The 24386-nt window shown below is 39.8% G+C and overlaps 1 protein-coding gene across 10 annotated transcripts in view; it reads right to left on the minus strand.

Annotated features, from left to right (window-relative positions):
• WFS1 (wolframin ER transmembrane glycoprotein) overlaps positions 1–24386 on the minus strand; it is a 75300-nt gene that overhangs the window by 26134 nt on the left and 24780 nt on the right. For 9 of the 10 annotated variants that reach the window (XM_061582544.1, XM_061582541.1, XM_061582538.1 and 6 more), the window contains 5 exons: positions 20946–21028; positions 16649–16793; positions 11485–11655; positions 6808–6888; positions 3156–3301 (listed from right to left, as the gene is read on the minus strand). In XM_061582544.1, coding sequence (XP_061438528.1) covers positions 3156–3301; positions 6808–6888; positions 11485–11655; positions 16649–16793; positions 20946–21020 — 618 coding nt within the window. In that variant the 5' untranslated portion in view covers positions 21021–21028. Of the gene's footprint in view, positions 1–3155; positions 3302–6807; positions 6889–11484; positions 11656–16648; positions 16794–20945; positions 21029–22097; positions 22178–24386 lie in introns of all 10 variants that reach the window. The other variant, XM_061582545.1, reaches the window with a different exon arrangement.

Here is a 24386-nt window from a genome sequence, read left to right on the forward strand (position 1 = left end):
AGAACAACGAAATGACAAACAAGCTGCTTTGATTTTCTTGGATGCTGAGAAAGCATTTGATAATTTGAATTGGAAATTTATGTTTAAGGTTCTAGAGCAAATGGACTTTGGAGATAATTTTATAAAATGGATCAGATCGATTTATACATCACAGAAGGCACAGATAATTGTCAATGGGGATTTAACGGACTCATGTGAAATACAAAAGGGTACAAGACAGGGATGTCCATTGTCCCCCCTTCTATTTATTCTGGTTTTAGAAGTGCTGCTTAGAGACATAAGGCAAGACAAAAGGATTTCGGGAATAAAGATAAAAAAAGAGGAATATAAATTGAAAGCATTTGCTGATGACTTGATAATTGTATTAGAAAATCCCTTGGAAGGAATCAAAGTATTGATGGATAAATTAGAAGAATTTGGACCATTAGCAGGATTTAAGATCAATAATCAAAAAACGAAGATGCTGGTGAAAAAATTATCTTTAAGAGATCAAAAAGAGTTAATGGAGAAGATAGATTTTAAAATAGAAGAAAAGGTGAAATATTTAGGTATCATTATGACAAATAAATATTCAAAGTTGTTTCATAATAATTATGAAAAACTATGGACAGAGATTAAGAAAGATTTGTTAAGATGGGATAAATTACAGTTGTCATTAATGGGTAGAATATCTGTAATAAAAATGAATGTATTGCCGAGAATGATGTTTCTATTTCAAACAATACCTGTCATATCCTCTGATCTACCTTTCAAACAATGGCAAAAAGATATTTCTAAATTTGTTGGCAGGGGAAAAACCAAGAGTTAAATTTAAATTATTACAAGACGCCAAAGAAAGAGGAGGACTGGGATTACCAAATTTGAGACTTTATTTTGCTGCTTGTTGCTTAGTCTGGATAAAGGAATGGATTCTATTGAGGAATAAAAGATTATTGGATTTGGAGGGACACAACCTGAAGTGGGGATGGCATGGATATCTATGGTATGATAAAGTAAAAGTTAATGTGGATTTTAATAATCATTTTATGACGTCCTTTGTTGAATATATAGAATAAATACAAAACAAGGGTTTTTTTGAAAATACCACTATGTGTTTCAAGTCAAGAAGCATTTTATAGAAGAGAAATGGCTGGAAAAGAGAAATGGTTAACTTACCAAGAACTATTAGAAAATGTGCATGGTGAATATATAATGAAAGAGAGAGAACAACTAATAAAGGAAGGATATAGTTCACAATGGTTTGCCTATTTACAATTGTTAGAAAGATTTAAAATGGACAAGAAAATGTATGGGTTTGAAATAAATAAATCTGATTTTGAAATAGGTTTGTGTACAAATGATGAATGCATAATTGCAAAAATGTATAAATTTTTATTAAAAATGGACATGGAAGAAGAACAAGTAAAAGAGTGTATGGTTAAGTGGGCAAAAAATTTTGGTTATAATATACAAATGGATCAATGGGAAAATATGTGGAAAAAAGGTTTGAAATTTACATTATGCTATAATCTTAAAGAAATTTTTTATAAAATGATGTATCGTTGGTATATGACTCCAGAAAAGTTGTCAAAAATGTATAGTAATGTTTCTAATGTATGTTGGAAATGTAAACAACAAGAAGGATCTTTTTATCATATGTGGTGGTTGTGTAAACAGGCAAAATTATTTTGGGCACAGATAGGTAGGATGATGCAAAAAATCTTAAAGATAAATATTCAGTCAAAACCAGAATTTTTTTTATTGGGTTTTATGGATAAACAAAAGGAAAAGAAATATGGAAGAATAATATTATATATGATCACGGCAGCAAGATTACTATATGCACAAAAGTGGAAAATGGAATCGATACCAACAATGGAAGAATGGCTATTGAAATTAATGGACTTAGTTGAGATGGACAAATTGACATGTCTTATTAGAGAAAAAACGACAGATACATTTCTTAAGGAATGGAAGCCTCTTTTGGACTTTTTGTTGAAAGAAAAAAATGAAATGATAATGGGATTTGACGATTAATTAAGATAGACTTTGGAAAAAAGTGAATTTCGTATGTTCTAGAAGACAGGTTTAATATATATTATATACTTATAGCTGATCTGTAACAAATCGGAAGTCAAGTTTTGTTTTGTTTTTCTGTTGTATTGTTTTTGTTGTATTTGTATTTGTTTTTATAAAAATTTGAATAAAAAAATTATTATAAAAAAAAATTTTTTTAACTCAGGTTAACAGCTCCCAAGTTTTCCTTAGACCTTCAAATTTATTGATCCATTTTCTGCCTACCAGTGCCTTGCAAAGGAAAACCTTGCTGCAATGAGTACAAACAAAAGAGATGCATGTGTTAAAAGAGTAATATTTTTTAAATAAAATTGAGGACACAGCTGGATTCAGTACTAGGCAGAGCTAGTTGCAACAGTATAATCAAGGCTATTTGCTTTATGGAAAAGCTTCAAGTCATGTGGGAGGCAGATAGTGCACAATGAAGTCCAAGTCACAACCTCCCCTCTTTTTTTTGAGGTGGAGGACTCACACAGATCAGGTTATCATGTATAACCACCACACAACTGGAGTACCAACCTAGTGAGTGAATGAAATTGCTCATCATTTTAGGTTTGCAGATTTGGGAATACTAAAATTTTATATTTCTTCAAAAGGAAACCCAAAGATCTAAACCATAATATGCCCTATGATTCATGAGAACCCCAGATTACTTAAATAATACATTTCTATAAAACTGTTTCCCACCCAAATTGGGATATACGAGTACACTGCTGCAGTTTGATTTGATGTCAAACTGAAAAAAACGAAAGGTGAGTGGAGAAATAGGAATGATGCTCTTGAAAAATATAGTTATACAGATCTGGAAGGAATTACAAAGGCTATAAAAAGGTGAGAAAAAATGTACAGGGATCTCTGGACAGGCTGGAATTCTAGGTTTAAGGGGGAGGATTAAACTCAAAAAGGTAAGCTGTAACACCACCATGAAGGTCTAGGTAGCATGGCAAATCAGAACTTGAATATGCAATAATGGTGTGGTATCATTACATAAAAAGCTTCATGCCACTTAGGCTTAAAGAAAAGGATAATACATAACAAGACTGTTCTTAGGGAGCACAGGCCACATTTGAGCATGCAGTGCAGCAACCTCCAATCTTCACCTTGAGTCGGAGTGGAAGTTCTTCTGGACTTTTCCCCACCAGTTCATCATCATCATCATCTTGCACCAGTAGGTTGGTTGGGATGATGCCCTTTGCATACTTTTTTGTTATTTCAACAAAGTCATCCAAGGCAATATAATTCTTAGCTGCAAGTTGTAAACACAAAACACATTATCAAAACCAAGAATTGGTATTTTTCTATAGAGAAAATGGTTAACAATAGATTATTAAACTATGACAAAGCATGTAAGCTTGCAAGAATAGTTTTAAGGTCGGTTCCAATATCAACATTTCTGACCTGACAAAACTCTTTTCCTTTTGACTCTTACTTTTAAGTCATGAGTACAAGACTATAATGTCAGAGCAAATCCTTAACTTAAGTTTATCTAACTATGTGGCTGCCGCAGGGAACTGTGGAAGAAATAAAATTCTATCAAATATTCAGAATTCTCATGGTGATCAAAGGATGAAGACAAAAAGGTCTCCAGACTCTCCGGAGTTGGCCGGTCACATCCACCAGCGAAGGCACCAGTGTACATCTATATGGCCATAGCCTGTGGATCCCATAAACCAGGGATGGGGAACCTGTGGCCTTCCAGATGTTGTTGGACTCCAACTCCCATCAGCCCCAGTCACCATGGGCAGGGTCAGGGATGATGGGAATTGTGGTCCAGCAACATCTGGAGGGCAACAGGTTCCCCAACCCTCCCATAAACAATCAAAACTGTAGAAAGTAGAGGTATGGGGTACACATAAAAGCTGAGCATGTGTAGCAACAGAAATGGCAGAGAGCATAAAACCTAGGAGATGCTGGATGTAGATTCAAAGCCAAGTACAGCACCTAGATTGGAGACTGCATTTCATCTTTTTCTGAACTTCTGGCATGTACACAGCAGTCAGATGGAGCACCTGCCAGAGCTTCAGCCATGCCTGCCATCTTAAATTCTTTATAGGGCCCAGAGGAACTTTTGGGAAATTCATGGCTGGAGCCTTGGCAAGCACTTTGCTGCTCAGTGCTCCTATCAGACTAAGGGCAGTATTCAGTTAAATCCTTGCACTCACACAGCAGGATTTTCCTCTCTCCTCCTCCCCCACGCATCCTGTGCCATTGCCAAATCTGCTCTGGGGTGTTGGGGGAATCCCCAGAGCAGGTTTGGGGGATGCTGGGGGAGGAAAGGGGCAGAATGTTCTGTTGCACATGGAGAAATTCTTGTGCTAATGGAATGTTCACTACTATGAATACAACCCTAAATCCTTTTAAAAGGGCGGGGAGGGGTACTCTACTTCATAGTATCTCTATGTGGGGAAGGATAGCAGATGAACCAGAATGGCAGGGGGCTGAAATATACCTTGCTCAGGCCCCCTTCAAACCTGTCAGTAGGGATGAGGGAGGAATTCAGTTTAGTTTGCATTTATTTATTTTATATATTATTTACTTATTATTTGATTGATATCCTGCCCTTCCTCCCAGCAGGAGCATTTAAAGCCAAATATGCTAAATTTGCACTTGCCAAAACAATATGAGAACCAAAACACCCCCATCCTTCGAAATGGGCACTTATCCAAATGTTGCACTGCAGTTCTCCAACCAATGTTTACAAAAATGCATATATTAAAAGAAAGTGTGCATAAAATTAGTATTAGTGAAATTAACATAAAATGTATTAGATAAGGAGAAAATGCTTGCATAAAGTTAGTCAAAACTGCATACAAAGATGCATTTATTAGGAGAATATTGCACGAAAATGCTGGAGAATTTCATGAGGATTTTTAAAAAGAAAATTCACAAAATGCTGCAGAAATGCAGCAAACTAAATTTAAGACTGGAAAAATGAGAAACAGAGAGAACTGAGATCATCCCTCCCTTCTGGTCACATGACCCTCCCATCTGAGTGGGTGCAGTGGCTGAGCCTCCACTGGATGGGAAGGACAACCGTGCCTCTCCTTTGTTAAGTAGCTCTAGAAGGTTCGAATGGTTTATTGTGCAACCACAGGAACCCACCTGCACGGCTACATGAAGCTCAAAGGAAAAATATTGCTTTCCAACATGGATAATCAAAAATGTGATGAATCTAGCAAGAGCACTGCAAAATATACATAGCATAATCCAGTCATCTTAATCCAGGTACTAGCCTCTGTGCAACTGGACCACATGAGGTCCTCCTACCATGAAAGAGCTCCATCCAGCAAGCTGTATAGGTGTGGCCCTGGTCTCAGTTCCTCAATAGTTTGCAAACTCCCCTCTGGTCTACCCAGTTAGATAATCAGCATTATGAACTGTCATCTCAGTAAGGCTATGTGCCTAGCTACATTTTGAGTAATGGGAACCTTCAATACAAATATAATTGGTTTGATCAAGCATATTACAGGTAAATTAGCCATAGATAGTTACGCCTGCTAATATGTGAGACTATAGACCCTAGAGTCTACAAACCAACTAGATTTCTCAACAGGCCACTTTTTGTTATTTAAATAGCATTTGTAAAAATAGAAGTAATTATTTTTCAATGAAAATTGTAAGCCAATGCTAATAAATGCTACACTATTCAGATTTCTTTTATGAACATAGATTTTCCTACCTCCACCATATCCAGTATTGAACAAACAATTTCTTCATCCCTTTCTGCCTACACCTTCATCAGCTCATGACCCTCCATTTTACCACCATACCGAGTTACAAGACTCCACACACAAATCCAAAGTGATTTTGGTTCAGCTGTAATCAAAAGATGCCAGGTATGCATTGAAGAGCCAGGCTGTGAAAGCTCAATGTCCTCCAAATCCAAATCCAGCATCAAAGAAACTCAAAGTAAATTGAGAAACATTAAATTAAATGACCCAGTGACACCTAAGTTCCAAACAGGCAAACTGGGAGAAATGACAAAACTAAGCTAGAGTTAATATTGATTTTGTGGGGAAAGAAAAAGAATGATACTTTCAAGTGGAATACTTACGGTAAAAAATAGTGAGCAGGTAGAAAGAACAACAGTCTTGATACTTGGACTTTAAAAAGGGCTTAGATGGGGGGGAGAAAGGCAACTAAAACGGCCTCTCCCCAGAGACTTGGTGGACACTGATGATTGCCCATTTGCCAAACTTGTCAACCCCTGGACAAGGGAACATCACACTGATCGCTGAACACCCTGCCTTAGCAGCACATGTACCTTTGCTTTACTGAGGGGGCCACGATAGGCCAACTCAGATATTAAAAAGAAGCTCCTTGCTCAGCCTCTGTCTCAGCGCAGGGGCAGAATGCTCATATTTTTCTTGCCCTTCCTTCAAGAAACAAGGCACTTGAGGTTTCTCCCCATAAGAGTCCTGAGAGGTAAGGTTATGATAAAAATCTATCTATCTATCTAAGGTTATGATATGCCCCCATCAAAGTTTAACACCCTATCCATTAAACAGTGCATCCTCTTTATAGGAAATGTGCTTCCCCCACTTTTGGAAGAGATTCAGATGAGGGGAAAGAAAGCATTTGAAGCAGCAGAATAGATGACTGGAGTGGAAATGTTAAAAAAACTCACCCTGAATTCTGCTGAACACATCCTGGGGGGAATTATATGCAAGATCTTTCTCAGGAGACAAAATAGAAGAACCACCCCAAACCATATGCAAATATCAAAGTTTAGCACAAGAAATGCTTCCTTACGTTCACTGCTCACCAGCCGTTCAAGCATTCTTCTTTGCTTCTGAACAGACTTTGGAACTGGACCAGGGTGTTTCTCACTACCTGTTTGTGCAAGGTATTTAAAATAGCATCAGTGGGAAAATTCAAAGAAAGAGGAATCTGTATTGGGTCAGGGCTATTATGACTGTGATTGTTTAAATATGTCTTAATCTATTGTTCTGCCTGTGATTATTTAGGGCTGCGTGGAAAACACATTCAGACATGCCCCCTGTGGGTTTTTTCCCTGTTCTTTCTTCTTGTTCTGGAATATTCAGTAAAGAAAAAGCTGGCAGCAGAAAACTACTCTGTCTCCTGTGTATGTTTGGTAAAGGGCAGCAGGAGGACTTAACAGAATCTACCCAACTGATATACAGCATCAGTCAATTGTGTAGCACAGCTACCTGCACTTTCAGAATAGCTGTGATCCCAATGATGGAAAATGATGTATAGGCTGGTTCAACAGGGATTCAAACAACAGCAATCGATGGATTAGAATGTTATGTTAATTAATTAGCTAAACGGTATATTATTTAAATGGACATTTGCTATGTTGTTGTTGTTATGTGCCTCCAAGTCGACTACGACTTATGGCGACCCTACGAATCATGACCGCCAAGAGCATCTGTCCTGAACCACCCTGTTCACATCTTGTAAGTTCAGGTTTGTGGCTTCCTTTATGGAATCAATCCATCTCTTGTTTGGCATTCCTCTTTTTCTATTTCCTTCTGTTTTTTCCAGCACTATTGTCTTTTCTAGTGAATCATGTCTTCTCATTATGTGTCCAAAGTATGATAACCTCAGTTTCATCATTTTAGCTTCTAGAGATAGTTCTGGTTTAATTTGTTCTAACACCCAATTATTGGTCTTTTTTGCAGTCCAGCAAAGCTCTTCTCCAACACCACATTTCAAATGTGTTGATTTTTCTCTTATCAGCTTTTTTCACTGTCCAACTTTCACATCCATACATAGAGATCGGAAATACCATGGTCTGAATGATCCTGACTTTAGTGTTCAGTGATACATCTTTACATTTGGGGACCTTTTCTAGTTCTCTCACAGCTGCCCTCCCCAGTCCTAGCCTTCTTCTGATTTCTTGACTATTGTCTCCATTTTGGTTAATGATTGTGCCAAGATATTGATAATCCTTGACAAGTTCAATGTCCTTGTTGTCAACTCTAAAGTTGCATAAATCTTCTGTTGTCATTACTTTAGTCTTTTTGACATTCAGCTGTAGTCCTGCTTTTGTGCTTTCCTCTTTAACTTTCATCAGCATTCGTTTCAGTAGTGGCCCCCGAACTGTGGAACAGTTTCCCTGATGAGGTGCGCCTGGCACCGACACTACTACCTTTTCGGCGCCAGGTGAAAACCTTTTTATACTCCCAGGCATTTTAAAGTGTATTTTAAACAGCATTTCCGTATTTTGGATGTTGTTTGGTTCGTTATTGTTTTTTTATTATTATTATTATTATTTATTATATTTATTGTATTTATATATTGTGCTTGTTTTTATCTTTTTGTACACCCCCCAGAGAGCCTTCGGGCTTAGGGCGGTATATAAATTAAACTAAATAAAATAAACAAATAAATAAATCATTACTGGTTTCTGCTAGTAGTATGGTATCGTCTGCATATCTTCAATTATTGATATTTCTCCCTCCAATTTTCACACCTCCTTCTTGGTCCAATCCTGCTTTCCGTATGATATGTTCTGCATATAGATTAAATAAATAGGGTGATAATATACATCCCTGTCTTACACCCTTTCCGATGGGGAACAAATCGGTTTCTCCATATTCTGTCTTTACAGTAGCCTGTTGTGCAGAGTATAGGTTGCGCATCAGGACAATCAGATGCTGTGGCACCCCCATTTCTTTTAAAGGATTCCATAGTTTTTCATGATCTACACAGTCAAAGGCTTTGCTGTAATCTATAAAGCACAGGGTGATTTTCTTCTGAAATTCCTTGGTCCGTTCCATTATCCAACATATGTTTGCGATATGTTCTCTGGTACCTCTTCCCTTTCTAAATCCAGCTTGGACGTCTGGCATTTCTCGCTCCATATACGGCAAGAGCCTTTGTTGTAGAATCTTGAGCATTACTTTACTTGCGTGGGATATTAAGGCAATAGTTCAATAATTACTGCATTCCCTGGGATCTCCTTTCTTTGGAATTGGGATGCATATGGAACGCTTCCAGTCTGTGGGCCATTGTTTAGTTTTCCATATTTCTTGACAGATTTTAGTCAAAATTTGGACAGATTCAGTCTCAGTAGCTTGTACCAACTCTATTGGTATGCCGTCTGTTCCTGGTGATTGTTTCTTCCAAGAATTTTAAGAGCAGCTTTCACCTCACATTCTAAAATTTCTGGTTCTTCATCATATGGTTTCTCCATGAATGAATCTGTCATCCTGGCATCTCTTTTATAGAGGTCTTCAGTGTATTGCTTCCATCTTCCTTTTATTTCATCTCGGTCAGTCAGTGTGTTCCCCTGTTGATTATTCAACATCCCTACTCTTGGTTTAAATTTCCCTTTCATTTCTCTAATCTTTTGGAATAGGGCTCTTGTTCTTCCCTTTTTGTTGTCCTCTTCTATTTCTATACAGTAACTATTGTAATAGTTCTCTTTGTCCCTACGTACTAGTTGCTGTACTGTTGCATTTAGGGTTCTGACTGTGTTTCTATCTCCTTTTGCTTTTGCTTTCCTTCTCTTTTTAACCATTTTAAGAGTTTTTTCAGTCATCCATTGTCTTTCTCTCTTTTTAACTAGAGGTATTGTCTTTTTGCATTCTTCTCTGATAACATCTCTGACTTCATTCCATAGTGCTTCTGGTTCTCTGTCAACTAAGTTTAAAGCCTCAAACCAGTTCCTTATTTGATCTTTATATTATTCTGGTATGTTATTTAAATTGTATTTTGGCGTTATGATTGCTTTGTTGTTCTTCTTTAGCTTTACTCTGATTTTCGATACGACCAGTTCATGATCTGTACCGCAGTCTGCTCCTCGTCTTGTTTTTGCAGAAAGTATGGAATTCTGCTACCAATTATATAATCAATTTGATTCCTATATTGACCATTTGGTGATGTCCACGTGTATAGTCGTCTTTTCGGTTGTTCAAAAAATGTGTTCGCAAAAAACAAATTATTGGCTTCACAGAATTGAATAAGTCTCCTGCTTCATTTCTGTCTCCTAGGCCCCATTTCCCCACGATTCCTAATTCTTCTCTGTTCCCTGCTTTTGCATTCCAATCCCCCATGATTATCAGCACATCTTGTTTTGGTGTGTGATCAATTTCTTCCTGTACTTCTGCATAAAATCTCTCCAATTCCTCTTCTTCTGCATTTGCCGTTGGAGCATAGACTTGCATGATGGTTATGTTGTTAGGTTTCCCATTTAATCTCATTGATATCACTCGCTCAGACCTAGCGTTGTAGCTCCTAATTGCTCTTGCTACATCACTTCTCACTATTAAAGCAACCCAATTTCTTCTTAATTTCTCATTTCCTGAATAAAATATTTTGTAGTTGCCTGATTGGAAATGTTCCATTCCCGTCCATTTTAGTTCGCTCACACCAAGTATTGTAATGTTGATCCGTTCCATTTCTTGCTTGACAATTTCTAGCTTTCCCTGGTTCATGCTTCTTACATTCCATGTTACTATTGTGTGCGTTGTACAACTCCGGACTCTCCTTTTGCATCTGTGCGCATCAGCCTCTGGGCTTCCTTTCGGCTTTGACCCAGCTGCGTCATTAGTCACAGCGCTACTCGTACTTGTCCTTTGTTCTTCCCCAGTAGCTCGGTGAGTGCCTTCTGACCTGGGGGTCTCATCTTCCAGCACTATCTCATGTTGCATTTTGGATACTCTGTTCATAGGGTTTTTGTGGTAAGAGGTATTCAGAGGTGCTTTACCATTGCCTTCCTCTGAGTTTGGATGCATCTTAGTCTGGTGTTTCAGCTTTGACCATTCCACCTTGGGTGCCCCTGCTAGGAGTCTAGGATCTTGATCTAGACTCCTGACGGCATTGCTCTCAGCTTCTTCAACACACTCAAACCCCCTCACCACATTAAGGTGTGCATCCGAAGAGGAGGAAATCAAAATATGAAAGAGAAGATACAATGTGATCAACTAAACACTGCCACTTATTATTTGAAGAAAAAGCCGTGTTATATTACTGTAACACATCAGAAGTAAAATACGCTTAAAAACAAATGTTCCTAAGTATGCCACCTGCTGCTTTGAGTTAAAAATAAGTTTTGTTTTTTTAAAAAAATCTCCTGACCAATTAAATGTAATTTACCTAACTGATCAATCAACTAATTCTTATGATTCCTGGGCATCACCAGCCAAAAAGGATCTGGAGAACCAAGACTGGGGAGGTCCTTTTTTCTTCTCAAGAGCTCGGAAAAGTCTGCCAGTTGGAGTAGAGAAAATGCTAGATACTGTGCCCAGACACTTTACATTATCAGAAAACACTTAGTGGAATTCAGATGCTCTTCCACATCTATGTGTTAATAAAATAATGCCTATGGCTACAGCAACTTTTTTTCTTAAGCAAGTTAAGAGCAACTATTTCCTTATAGTGAAGGATTAATTGCACCATTCTAATTTTTGAAGAACTATTCATGTTCAGTACATCTTTTATTCTATACTGGATACAAACCTTCACTGTCAACTTGGCCAACATTTTCTAGTAGTTCTGAAACAGCCAACTGTTTTTTCTTCTTTGGATTTAATTTCCAGTACATGACTAACGCAGCCTTTCTCACAGCTCTTTCTAAATCAGTCTCTGATGATAATTTCTTCACTTCTTGCTCATTCTCTGAAGTGATGCCTGAAGTAAAAAAAATGCATTAGGTATCATTATCCCACCTTCTAGGCCAACGGAAGAGTTGACACCTGTTCATAATTTGTTATTTTGAAAGAATTAAGTTCTTCCTTCTATGGTCTGCAAACTCATTAAACAGCCACATGAGCGGCTGTATACTATAGTCAGCATGGATTTTTCACATTTGGCAATATTAAATTGAGAATCCAGAGTTCAAAGTGTAAACAGAGAGAGAGAAAAACCAGACCACTTTTGGACTTTTTTCTGTCAGAGTTCTCATAATTTGTTGAAAGTAATTGAAAATCAACCATGTTTACAGAGCACCTGTAATCCTATTACTGACCTTGCGCCATACTCTGACCTTCATCTTCTGCAGTTTAAAAGTCTAAAAAATGCCTGGCTGATTTTTGATTAATTTAAGAAATTTTGCATTGAATTCAATGATAATGTCGGGCATGTTCAGTAAGAACCAACCGTCACTGTTCTAAAAGTCAAACTCACAGCTGCTCGGCTTGCCTACTGGGGGACACACCCACACCAGATCTTTATTATACTTTAGACAGTCATGGCTTCCCCCAGAGGATCCTGGGAAGTGTAGGTTGTGAAGGGTGCTGAGAAGAGATTCTTATTCTCCTGATAGAGCTCCAGTGGCCAGAGTGGTTTAACAGTCAGCCGCTCTGATTGAAGCTCTGTGAGGGGAACAGGGCATCTCCTAGCAACTCTCAGCACCCTTCACTAACTACACTTCCCAGGATTCTTTGGGAGAAGCCATGACTGTCTAAAGTGAAATAAAGGTCTGGTGTGGATGTGGCCTGGGACAGCTTTGGTTTGAATTTGGGTGGGAGGCTACATGTGCCTGCTGTAGAATAAAAAGGTGAGGGAAACGCTGAAAAGCAATGATACTGTTCACAATGTTTTCCTTTTGGAAAGAAATTGATTTTCCCCTCTGCCCAGTGCCAACCCATCCAATCTCCTCCCCTCTCCCTTTCTCCCTCCCTCCTCCCTGCCCCTCCCCCAGCTCAGTTTCACCTATCCTGAACATGATTGCACAGGAGTAAATCGCACTGAACTCAAAAAGCATGCAAATAATCAAACCTGCCATCCGCTCCTTCCCCCTCCAATCCCTCCTACTTGCCCCTTCCCTCCCTTCCTTCACCCCTCCCTTCCCCTCCCCTTTCACTTCCAATCCCCTCCTTCCTGCTCCCCCTCCCTCCTCCTGCCCCATGGTCAGTTTTACCTATCCTAGCCATGACTGCATGGGAGTAAATCCCACTGAACTCAATAACATACAAATGATCAAACCTGCCCTCCTCCCTCTCCTCCCTGATCTCTCTCCCTCCCCCTTCTCCCCTCCCCATCCCCTGGGTCAGGTTCAACTATCCAAAGCATGACTGCAGGGCAGTAAATTCCACTGAACTCAATAAACATGCAAATGATCAACCCATTCTTAGCAAACCTGCACAGGATCCCATTTCTTACCTCCTGGATTAAAAAGCAGAGAAATTCACTAATAAGCAAAAAACCTTGTGGTTTAAGAACGTACCTATAGCCAACAAATATTTCTATCAAAATTTAAAAGCAGGGAAATTGGGCAGCTATAGTGAATGCACCAGGGGAGCAGGAGACCTGAACTCCTCTCTGAGATACTGTACTGCCCTACAAAATTGTCAAAATGCAAACACAATTTGGGTTGGTCTTTCACAGTCCAATCCACTTCCTGTGTAGCTTGGATGAATTTGGTAACATGTGCCTCTGAGCATATGGTGAGTGGTGGCAACACCTGCAATCAGCCCAAATAACAGAAACAAGACATGTACTGTGCTGATCTTGTTTTAGCAGGGAGGAAGCAACAATATTAAAACAACTGATATAATTCAGATAGTCACTTTAAATATGTTTGATTTATTTTGCAATTTTAGTGAAGTTTCCTATAGGAAATCATTTTCTTTTGCTTCTCTTTCTGTGAATATGAAGTACAGCAACACTTCACAACACTAAAAAAAAAGCTCCAAAAACAACTGTGGAATAATGGCACTGACTGTTCTGCATAATAGTTTCCACTGGACATCTCAGTTTGCACAACATAAAACAATGGGAGGTGAAATATATTCTAGCAAAATTCTAGGTGTGCTCTATGTTTTTAATTGACCATGCCCATCTTTCCTTAAGTGGAGTAGTTTAAGCATAGCAGGCTGAAAACATGTAGCTTGGACAGACTAAGTTTGTTTTTTCCAACAGCTAGAGTCATTGCTTAAGTAGCAACATAATGTAATCAGTCTGATTTTACATCAAACTGCAGTTCACATTCAACTGTTAATGTGCGCAAAATAAAAGTAGAGCATGACCTCCAGTTTGAAACACAAAAGGTTGTCTTCACCATCATATGACACTGACCAATAAAAAGGCTTTGAAATTAATACAAATAAATTTTCTAGGTTAGATTCTCTGTAGCAACAGCAGTAACACAAAAAAGAAGCCAAGTAAGAACACCAACAAACATATAAAAATGTAATTCTCCATCTTTGGAGTTGGCAGGTGTTGCCACCAGTCACCATATGCTCAGAGGCACGTGTTACCAAATTATTCCAAGCTACACAGGAAGCGGATTGGACTGTGAAAGACCAACCCAAATTGTGTTTGGATTTTGACAAATTTGTAGGGAAGTACAATATCTTGGGGAGAGGTCAGGTCTCCTGCTCTCCTAGTGTATTTACTATAGCTGCCCAATTTCCCTGCTTTTTTAAGTTTCATAGAAATATTTGTTGGACATAGGTACGTTCTTAAACCACAAGGTTTTTGGCCGATGAGTGAATAACTTATCAAGTTAAATTAGGTAACTCTTTAAACTGACAGTGTAGTTTATCTATCTATCTATCTATCTATCTATCTATCTATCTATCTATCTATCTATCTATCTATCTATCTATCTATCTATCTATCTATCTATCTATCTATCTATCTATCTATCTATCTATCTATCTATCTATCTATCTATCTATCTATCTATCTATCTATCTATCTATCTATCTATCTATCTATCTATCTATCTATCTATCTATCTATCTATCTATCTATCTATCTATCTATCTATCTATCTATCTATCTATCTATCTATCTATCTATCTATCTATCTATCTATCTATCTATCTATCTATCTATCTATCTATCTATCTATCTATCTATCTATCTATCTATCTATCTATCTATCTATCTATCTATCTATCTATCTATCTATCTATCTATCTATCTATCTATCTATCTATCTATCTATCTATCTATCTATCTATCTATCTATCTATCTATCTATCGCATTTGTATACCACCCCATAGCTGAAGCTCTCTGGGCGGTTTACAACATATTATTAGACACCATTTTGAACAAATACTCTTTTTAATGGCTGGCATATTCATTGCTGTGGAGTAGAAATGGGTTTTGCCTGACATTTGCCCATGACATGGGGCCGATGCCAGGTCTGACCATGAATGCTAAAAAATGGGGTTGCAAGAACCACAGGGACTTTTGGGCTATTGTAGCCAAGACCAATAACCCTTCCCTAGTCTCATGCCATTTAGAAAACTTTAATATTTTCCTCCTGTTTATAGAAATTCGGCAGTCCCACTGATACCTTTAATGATTTTTAGAAAACACAGTATCTCCTCTTCTGTAGCCCTGTCTTATCATTTCCTCCTTTTCCAGTAGTTAGTGGCTGAGGTTTTTCCCTCTTCATCGCTTGCACAAAAATAAAAAATAGCAGTCGAGCAACCCATAAGTAATATTTTTTCCTGGACTGGATGGCCCAAACCCTAAAGCTCATTCCACGAAGGTGCTGTTGGAGGATGGCTTAACTGTTCAGGGATATGATGTTCAATGTTTTGGTATTCAAAGGGGTTTCACTCCATCATATCAATGAGGTGTGCAACTTGGAAGTGCTCATAGATCTATAATTGTTCCTAGAGGTTAATGTCATAGAATGCCTTTTTTCAGCCAAGGCTAATATACTAACTAGGAGCTCTCCTGAACAGAGACTGCCTAATCACAGTTAATCTGACTCTAGTGATTATCAGATTGAGATCATAGAATCATAAAATCATAGACTAGTAGAGTTGGAAGGGGCCCATACGGCCATCAAGTCCAATCCCCTGCTCAATGCAGGAATCCAAATCAAAGCATTCCCGACAGATGGCTGTGCAGATGCCTCTTGAATGCCTCCAGTGTTGGACAGCCCACTGTCTCTCTGGGTAGTTGGTTCCATTGTCGTATGGCTCTAACAGTTGGGAAGTTTTTCCTGATGTTCAGCTGAAATCTGGCTTCCTGCAACTTGAGCCCATGCACTCTGGGATGATCAAGAAGAGATCCCAGTGCTATCATATCTCACCTCAGTCTTCTCTTCTCAAGGCTAAACATGCCCAGTTCTTTTAGCCTCTCCTTATAGAGCTTTGTTTCCAGTCCCCTGATCATCCTTGTTGCCCTCCTCTGAACCTGTTCCAGTTTGTCTGCATCCTTCTTGAAGTGCGGAGACCAGAACTGGACACAGTACTCAAGATGACACTTTACCAGTGCTGAATAGAGGGGAAACTAATACTTCATGGTATTTGGAAACTATACTTCTCTTAATGCAGCCTAATATAGCATTTGCAACTTTTGCAGCCACGTCGTACTATTGGCTCATATTCAGCTTGTGATCAATGACAATTCCAAGATCCTTCTCACACGTTGTATTGCTGAGCCACGTATCCCCCATCTTATAACTGTGCATTGGGTTTCTTTATTCTAAGTGTAGAATTCTGCATTTATCCCTGTTGAATTGCATTCTGTTGTTTTCAGCCCAATGCTGGTCACTGAAGGGCAGTACAAACATTATAAAAGTAAATAGTTCAACAGAATAAACAGGAATCTTGAGATTTTCTAACATGCTTTTCCTTGAGGTCATTCACAACAGAAGTTTCTCAAAATTTACAAAAGAGACAGAAATCGTTAAGGACCAGAAGAGACCTTTACCTCTTCTTTCTGCTAAACATCTCCTCAGCAGTTTAACAGCTTCCCTTCGCCCTTGCTTGGCAGCAAGGATCAACCACTCAACTGCACCGCAACTGTTCAGCTCCTCGTTTTGCTCTTCTGCTAGCTTCAAGTAGTGCTTACCCACCTATCAAAATATAAGAACACAATTTTTTATTTAATTTAGATAGCTTTCAACTTCTCTCTAGATCTAAATGAGAGCCTTTGGTTGGAACTGATGGGTCAGCCTGACACTGTTTAAAGTTTATCTTTTATTTTTATCTTTTAAGTACTTTTATTCTCACTCTCTTATATGTGTATGCACATATATACATGTATGTATGTTTGTATGTGTGTGTATGTGTATGCATAACACATTTTATGTATTTTAATTGTATTTTATGCATTTTAATTTACTGTAATGTGCTTTTATTGTGTGTTTTACTATATATGTGTGCTATTTTATTGTAGCCACCCTGAGTGCCCTATTGTAGGGTAGAAGGGTGGGATAGAAATATTTTAAATAAATAAATAATAAATAAATGTGTTCTGCATATGAACAACCACCTATTCTATATATTCTATAGCACATACCAGTGAGCCAAGGATTCGTTTTAAAAGGCAAACAGGCTGACATGTATACCTGGGTTTGGTGTAATACAGCTGGATAAGAATGAAGAGGTCTCTTTCCCTAAGCAGTTATGTTGCTCTGGCTTCATGGATAGGCAACCTGTGGCCCACAGGATGCATGTGGTCCTTTGCTGCTCTCCTTGTGGGCTGACAAGTCCTGGAGACAAGTTCACTTTGTCCCAATTGGGCAGTGGGGAAAAGATTGCTGTTCTCACACTGTTAAGAGTGGGGGAGGGGAGCAGGTCTGCCTGCACTGGAATGCTAGGGAGAGAAGAGATTATACAGCCACAAGAGTGGCTGTATACTATAGCCAGTGTGGATTTTTCATATTCCGCAATGTTAAATTGAAAATACCCCCATGCCATTCTGATGCTTCCCATAAGCTCATTTCAAAACAAAACCTTAAAAACATATAGTCCTGAACTCAAAAATGCTTGCTTAACAACCCACTCAATTTTCATGGTGATACACAAAACAGTCAGAGAGAATACAGAGTTCAAAGTCTAAAAGGAGAGAAAAAAACCCCAGATCTCTTTTGGACTTTTTTCTGTCAGAGTTCTCATAATTTGCTGAAATTCATTAAAAATCAGCCGTGTTCACAAAGTACCTGTAATCCTGTTAATGACCTTGCCCCATACTCTGACCTTCATATTTTGCAGTTTAAAAGTTTTAAAAAGTGCCTGGAAATTTTGGCTTGAACCCAATGATCTGTAAAAACCAACTGTCAGTGTTCTAAAAGCCAGACTCACAGCTGCTGAGATTGGTTAATCAGGCGGCCACACCCACACCAGACTTTGCCCCCCTCCAATATGCTCCTTCCCTTTCCCCCTCCCACATGGTCAGTTTTTCCTAACCATGATTGCATAGGAGTAATCCCATTGAACTCAATAAGCATCAAATTAGACCTGCTTTTCTCCTCCTTCCCCTCTCCTCTCCCTTCTTCCTCCTCCCCTGCCCGCTCCAGCGCTCCCTCCCCCCCCCGGTCAGTTTTACCTATCCTAAACATGATTGCACAGGAGTAAATCGCACTGAACTGAAACCTGTCCTTCTCTGCCCCTCCCCCTCCTGCCTGCTCCCCTCCCAGTCCTCCCCTCTGCCTTCCCTCCCTCCTCCTCCCCCTCCTCCCCTCCCTATCCCCTGTGGTCAGTTTCACCTATCCTAAGCATGACTGCAGGGGAGTAAATCCCACTGAACTCAATGAGGGAAATAAAATTTTCTAGGTTAGATTCTCTGTAAAAACATTAGTAACACAGGAGAAGAGGTGCATTTCAGGAATATTTTTGAGCAAATGCACACAATGCCCTTTTAAAACCATTTTTCAAACGTTGACATTTGTAAGGAAGTGTCAGGAGAAAGAATATTATCCCAATACATTATATTCAATTGGCTAGGAGCCTGGGCTCCTTCTGGGAGGAATGGTGGGATATAAATTTAATAAATAATGTGCATCCAGAACTGGATGTTGACCTCCCACATTGCATTATTTTCAATAGAATGCACTCCTAAATGCATGTCCACGCCCATATTCTACCCCAGTTAATCGTTATCAAGGCAAAAGCCTTGCCACACTGCACATGCGGGCAATTATAGAATCATAGAGTTGGAAGGGGCCTGTAAGGCCATCAAGTCCAGCCCCCTGCTCAATGCAGGAAACCAAGTTAAAAGCATACCCGACAGCTGCCTGTCCAGCTGCCTCTTGAAGGCCTCCGGTGTTGGACAGCCCACCACCTCCTAAGGTAATTGGTTCCATTATTGTACCGCTCTAACAGTTAGGACATTTTTCATGATGTTCAGCTGAAATCTGGCTTCCTGTAGCTTGAGCCAATTACTCCGTGCCGTGCACTCTGGGATGATCAAGAAGAAATCCTGGCCCTCCTCTGTGTGGAAACCTTTCAAGTACTTGAAAAGTCTTCTCTTCTCAGTGCTAAACATTCCCAGTTCTTTCAGTATCTCCTCATAGGGCTTTGTTTCCAGTCCCCTGATAACCTTCGTTGCCCTCCTCTGAACCTGTTCCAATTTGTCTGCATCCTTCTTAAGGTGTAGTGTCCAGAACTGGACACAGTAATCAAGGTGAGGCCTAACCAGTGCCGAATAGAGGGGAACCAATACATGCAATTTAGAAACTATACTTCTGCCAATGCAGCCTAAAATAGCATTTGCCTTTTTTGCAGCCACATCACACTGTTGGCTCATGTTCAGCTTGTGATCAATGACAATTCCAAGATCCTTCTCACATGTTGTATTGCTGAGCCAAGTATCCCCCATCTTATAGCTGTGCATTGGGTTTCTTTCTCCTAGGTGTAGAACTTTGCACCTATCCCTGTTAAATTTCATTCTGTTGTTTTCAGCCCAATGCTCTAGCCCAGCCTTTCCCAGCCAGTGTGCCTCCAGATGTTGTTGGACCACAACTCCTATCAGCCTCAGCCAGCATTGCCAATGGTCAGGAAAGAGTTGTGGAGGCACACTGGTTGGGAAAGGCTGCTCTAGCCTATCAACAACCCTTTGAATTTTGTTTCTGTCTTCCAAGGTATTAGCTACTCCTTCCAATGTTATACCATCTACAAATTTGATAAGCATTCCTGGCACCACCTCATCAAAGTCATTAATAAAGATGTTGAAGAGCACTAAACCCAGGACCGAGCCCTGCAGTACGCTGCTAGTTACTTCCCCACAGTTTGAGAAGGAACCATAGATAAGCATTCTTTGACTATGATTCTGTAGCCAACTGTGGATCCACCTGATAGTTGTTCCATCCAGCCCACATTGAGCTATCTTGCTAATCAGAATAAGATGGGGCACTTTGTCAAAAGCTTTGCTGAAGTAGAGATATATAATGTCCCCACACAGCACTCCCACAGTCTTCTAGGGAGATACCCAATCAAAAAATGAGATAAGGTTCTTCTGGCAGGATTTGTTCTTCATAAATCCATGTTGGCTTCTAGTAAACACTGCATTGTTTTCAAGGTGCTTACAGATTGACTAATTTGTAATCTGCTCCAGAAGTTTCCCAGGGATTGATGTTAGGCTGACTGGTCTGTAGTTCCTAGGTTCCTCCCTTTTGCCCTTTTTGAAGATTGGGACAACATTACCCCTCCTCCAGTCATCCAGCACTCCACCCATCCACCACGATTTCGCAAAGATCATAGGCAGTGGTTCTGAGAGTTCTTCAGCCAGTTCTTTCAGTACTCTAGGATGCAGTTCATTAGGCCCTGGAGATTTGAACTTGTTCAAAGTGATTAGGTATTCCTTGACCATTTGTCTCTCAATTTCAAGCTGCAATCCTGCCCCTTCTACTTCTTGTTTCCCAGGAGGGTCATAGACGCTCTTTTGGGAGAAGACTCAATCTGCCAGTGCAGCTAGGTAGCAGTGACTCGGTTGCCTGGGCAACCTGGAAGTGCTCCATCTTTCCCTTGCCAAGCAGCTTGCATATTAGCGGAACAATAGCTGCAAAGGCATGAAATGTGGAAGGAATGCTTTTCCTCCCACAGCTTTGCATCTCTCCAAACTGCAAGCTTTAGCAGTAAAAATGGAAGCTCAGAACATTCAGCACAACCTATTTATAATCCTATGAAGCTATATCTGCAGCATAAGACTTTATAAACTAGCAAAAGGTCTCCAACACAACTTTAAAAAAAACTGCAAAGGAAGGTGCCAAAGCATGAAAAATTACCTCAGTCTGTGCCTTAGGTTCTCCAGCTTTTGCTCTTTCCAGCAGTTCTTCAAAGAGCACTTCTGGTTCCTCCATCACCGTCTCTACAGTAGTCAGTCAAAAAAGGTTTGAGCTTTAGTAAAAGTCTGGTTAGAAGTCTTGTAGCTAGCCCAGTCTACAACCACTGAACACTTGTATAACTGAGTAGATCATGGCAATGCTATACCTTACATTAGCAATAACAAGTTGCCTATACTCTGATATTGGTCACATCCACATCATACATTTAAAGCATTCTTATATCACTTTAACAGTCATGGAGAATCCTGGGAACTGTTAAGGGTGCTGAGAACTGTACCTGTGTGGGATCAGCACCCTTTAAAAAACTACCATTCTGTGGAGCCATGACTATTAAAGTGATATAAGTGTGCTTGAAATGTATGGCATGGATTTGTACATGTCCTATTTACTCTACTACACTGGAATAGAAGTGAGTTACCAGTTCCACTTCCACTCTAGGACAGAAAGTGCTGTGGGTTCTTTCTGTAAGAACAGTGAAGAATTGTGTCTCGGGACCACCATATTTTACAAACAATAACATATTGCTTGTTATTGGTCATTTTCTCTCCCCCAGCACCCATCTCCCTTCATCTTTTCTGGAAGCCAATTAATCTTCATTTGGATTGCAGGTTTATTTTGAGCATGAAACTGGGCCTTTTAAAACTTCTGACTCATACAAATGAATGGCTAATCTTCAAAACAAGTGCATAATTTACAAAGGCCACATTCTTTGTTCTTGCAAGGAAAGAAAGTAACAGCAGCATTTCCTCTTAACTCTTTGAAAGCTATATTCTTCCCTGCAATTTAATTGAGGATTCTTCCACATTCAACCTGAAGCAAGATAATCAGATGTTATAATCTTTACTCACTTTGTTCCATGGCTATTCATCTCCGAGAACATCAAGAAAACTAAGCAGCACTATCTCATTTTTGTGTAGAAGTTATTTTTAAATATATTGTTTAATAGACCCATCATATTCTTTGTTATAAAACAAATCACAGTCTGCTTTTTTAAAAAAATGGGAAGAGGTGAAATGGTTGGAAAAGGACATTCCCCAGCCTCCACCAGTGGCAGCTAACAAAGTGGAGGAATTGTGGTGTCAGGACACATACCAGTTATTGTATTCTAGTCTGCCCCTTCACCCTTTGTAATGAACCACAGAAATCTCTGTTTTCAAAGCAGGGTACTAGCACTGGAAGACATGAAAACAGAATGTTAGCTTCTTCAGTCTGTCTGTACCCCTAGAAGCAAGTTCTGTGGCTGGAAAAAAAAAGTGCTGCTATCTGTGGAGCGGCTGGGTCACCTGTTGTGTAGAAAATACAGATTGTTCCATTCCACTCTTAAACTACACTGATACAAACTGATCAGAATTCTTTTTGGTTACATTGTTAGTCTCCCATCCAAATGAATGTCAGCAGGGTTAGCATTAAGGGTCAGTACAACCGGTCACCTTCTAAAGTCCACAGAAGACAGACTACTGATCTGGGATGCTGGCAGTCACTCATTTATTGAATGGACAAATGTCTGGCCACAAAAGAATAAACAGAGCACAAGAGAATCCGCTGCTGCCTCCTTCTGGCACCCTCCCATCAGGAAATTGAAAGTTTCCACGGAGATCCATGAAAGATGGAGGAAGTGGAGCAATGACTCTCTGAAAATCACCTTAGCCTTGCCAGCTCCTTGGAGAAAGAGTCATGTTCCACTACTACTAGACATCCCTGCCATCAGCAAATGGAAAGTGTCAGAGGCCAGTGCAAAATTTTAGGACCCTCAGGGATAATTCTCCATTTTGAGAGATACCTAGAGGGAGGGGAGTACGAGGGAGAAATTTAGACCGGCAAATTTATTCCTTTTTATTTCTCTTGCATGACACTGGGACTTCTGTTCTATTTCACACATATAGCAAAGTACTGGCTATATCAGAAATGAAGTGGCCAGGTCTGCAGTTAGGCTTGAGCAAAAATGGGAAAAGGGGAACAAAGATTGGAGGCACTGTGTGCATGCTTGTGATCTAAATAGACATGGAAGACATGAAGATGACATAGTCCTGTGGTTTATTTGTAATAAGCAGAACTGGAAAGTGTTATGTTTTCTGGGTCTCAGCAGATTTTAGGTTGGCACAAAAAGGTATCAAATTCAGGAAGTATGATAGTTTGGAAGCTTACAGCAAGATTAGGTGAAAATGTAACTGGGATGAGTTCATGATGGAAAGGACTATTGCTTGATATTGATCTACCAGAATTCTGGGCTGTAGGAGAAACTTACATGTGGAAAAAAGAGGTCAGTCAGAGAACCAATGTAGTACTAAACTTCACATTCTATGGAATCCAGGGTTTAAGAACTTTATAAAAAGGGGTAAAAACATGGGCTTGTGTTCATGAACGATTCTTTTGGACTGGGACCACAGTGTGGGCTATGAGCTGAAGTGTACGAGATCCTGGGCTAATAGATCACCATTGCTACCTTTAATTTATTTATTTATTTATTTTATTAGATTTTTATACAGCCCAACTAGCATTAGCTCTCTGGGCGGTGAACAACAGAATATAAAAATACAAAACATCTCAGATCTCATAATAAATACAGCATAAACATATATAAAACAAGAAATCAAAAACAATTACAACAAAATTTAAAACTAAAACAAGTTACATATTAAAATGCCATAGCAAAGAGGCAAGTCTTAACCTGGCGCCGAAAGGAGAGCAATGACGGCGCCATACGCACCTCTTCGGGTAGACTGTTCCACAGTTCGGGGGCCACCACTGAGAAGGCCCTAGATCTTGTCACCGTCCTCCGAGCCTCCCTATGAGATGGAACTCGGAGGAGGGCCTTCCATGTGGAGCATAGTGTACGAGCAGATTCATATCGGGAGAGGCGTTCCGATAGGTATTGTGGTCCCGTGCCGTATAGGGCTTTATAGGTCAAAACCAACACTTTGAATCTAGCCCGGAAGCATACTGGCAGCCAGTGCAAGCGAGCCAGAACAGGTGTTATGTGTTCCGACCGCCTGGTCCCCGTTATTAATCTGGCCGCCGCATTTTGGACAAGCTGTAGTTTCCGAACTGTCTTCAAAGGCAGCCCTACGTAGAGCGCATTGCAGTAGTCCAGTTGTGAGGTTACCAGAGCATGTACGACTGATGTTAGGTCCTCCCTGCTCAGATAGGGACGTAGCTGGGCTACCAGCCGAAGCTGGTAGAAAGCATTCCGTGCCACCGATGCCACTTGGGCCTCAAGTGACAGGAAAGGATCTAAAAGAACCCCCAGACTATGAACCCGGTCCTTTAGGGGGAGTGTAACCCCATTCAGGACAGGGTGTATATCCACCATCCGATCCGGGAAACCGTTCACCAGGAGCATCTCAGTCTTGTCTGGATTGAGCCTCAGTTTGTTAGCTCTCA

The sequence above is a fragment of the Rhineura floridana genome, chromosome 8, assembly GCF_030035675.1.
Source record: "Rhineura floridana isolate rRhiFlo1 chromosome 8, rRhiFlo1.hap2, whole genome shotgun sequence".
Classification (NCBI taxonomy): domain Eukaryota; kingdom Metazoa; phylum Chordata; class Lepidosauria; order Squamata; family Rhineuridae; genus Rhineura; species Rhineura floridana.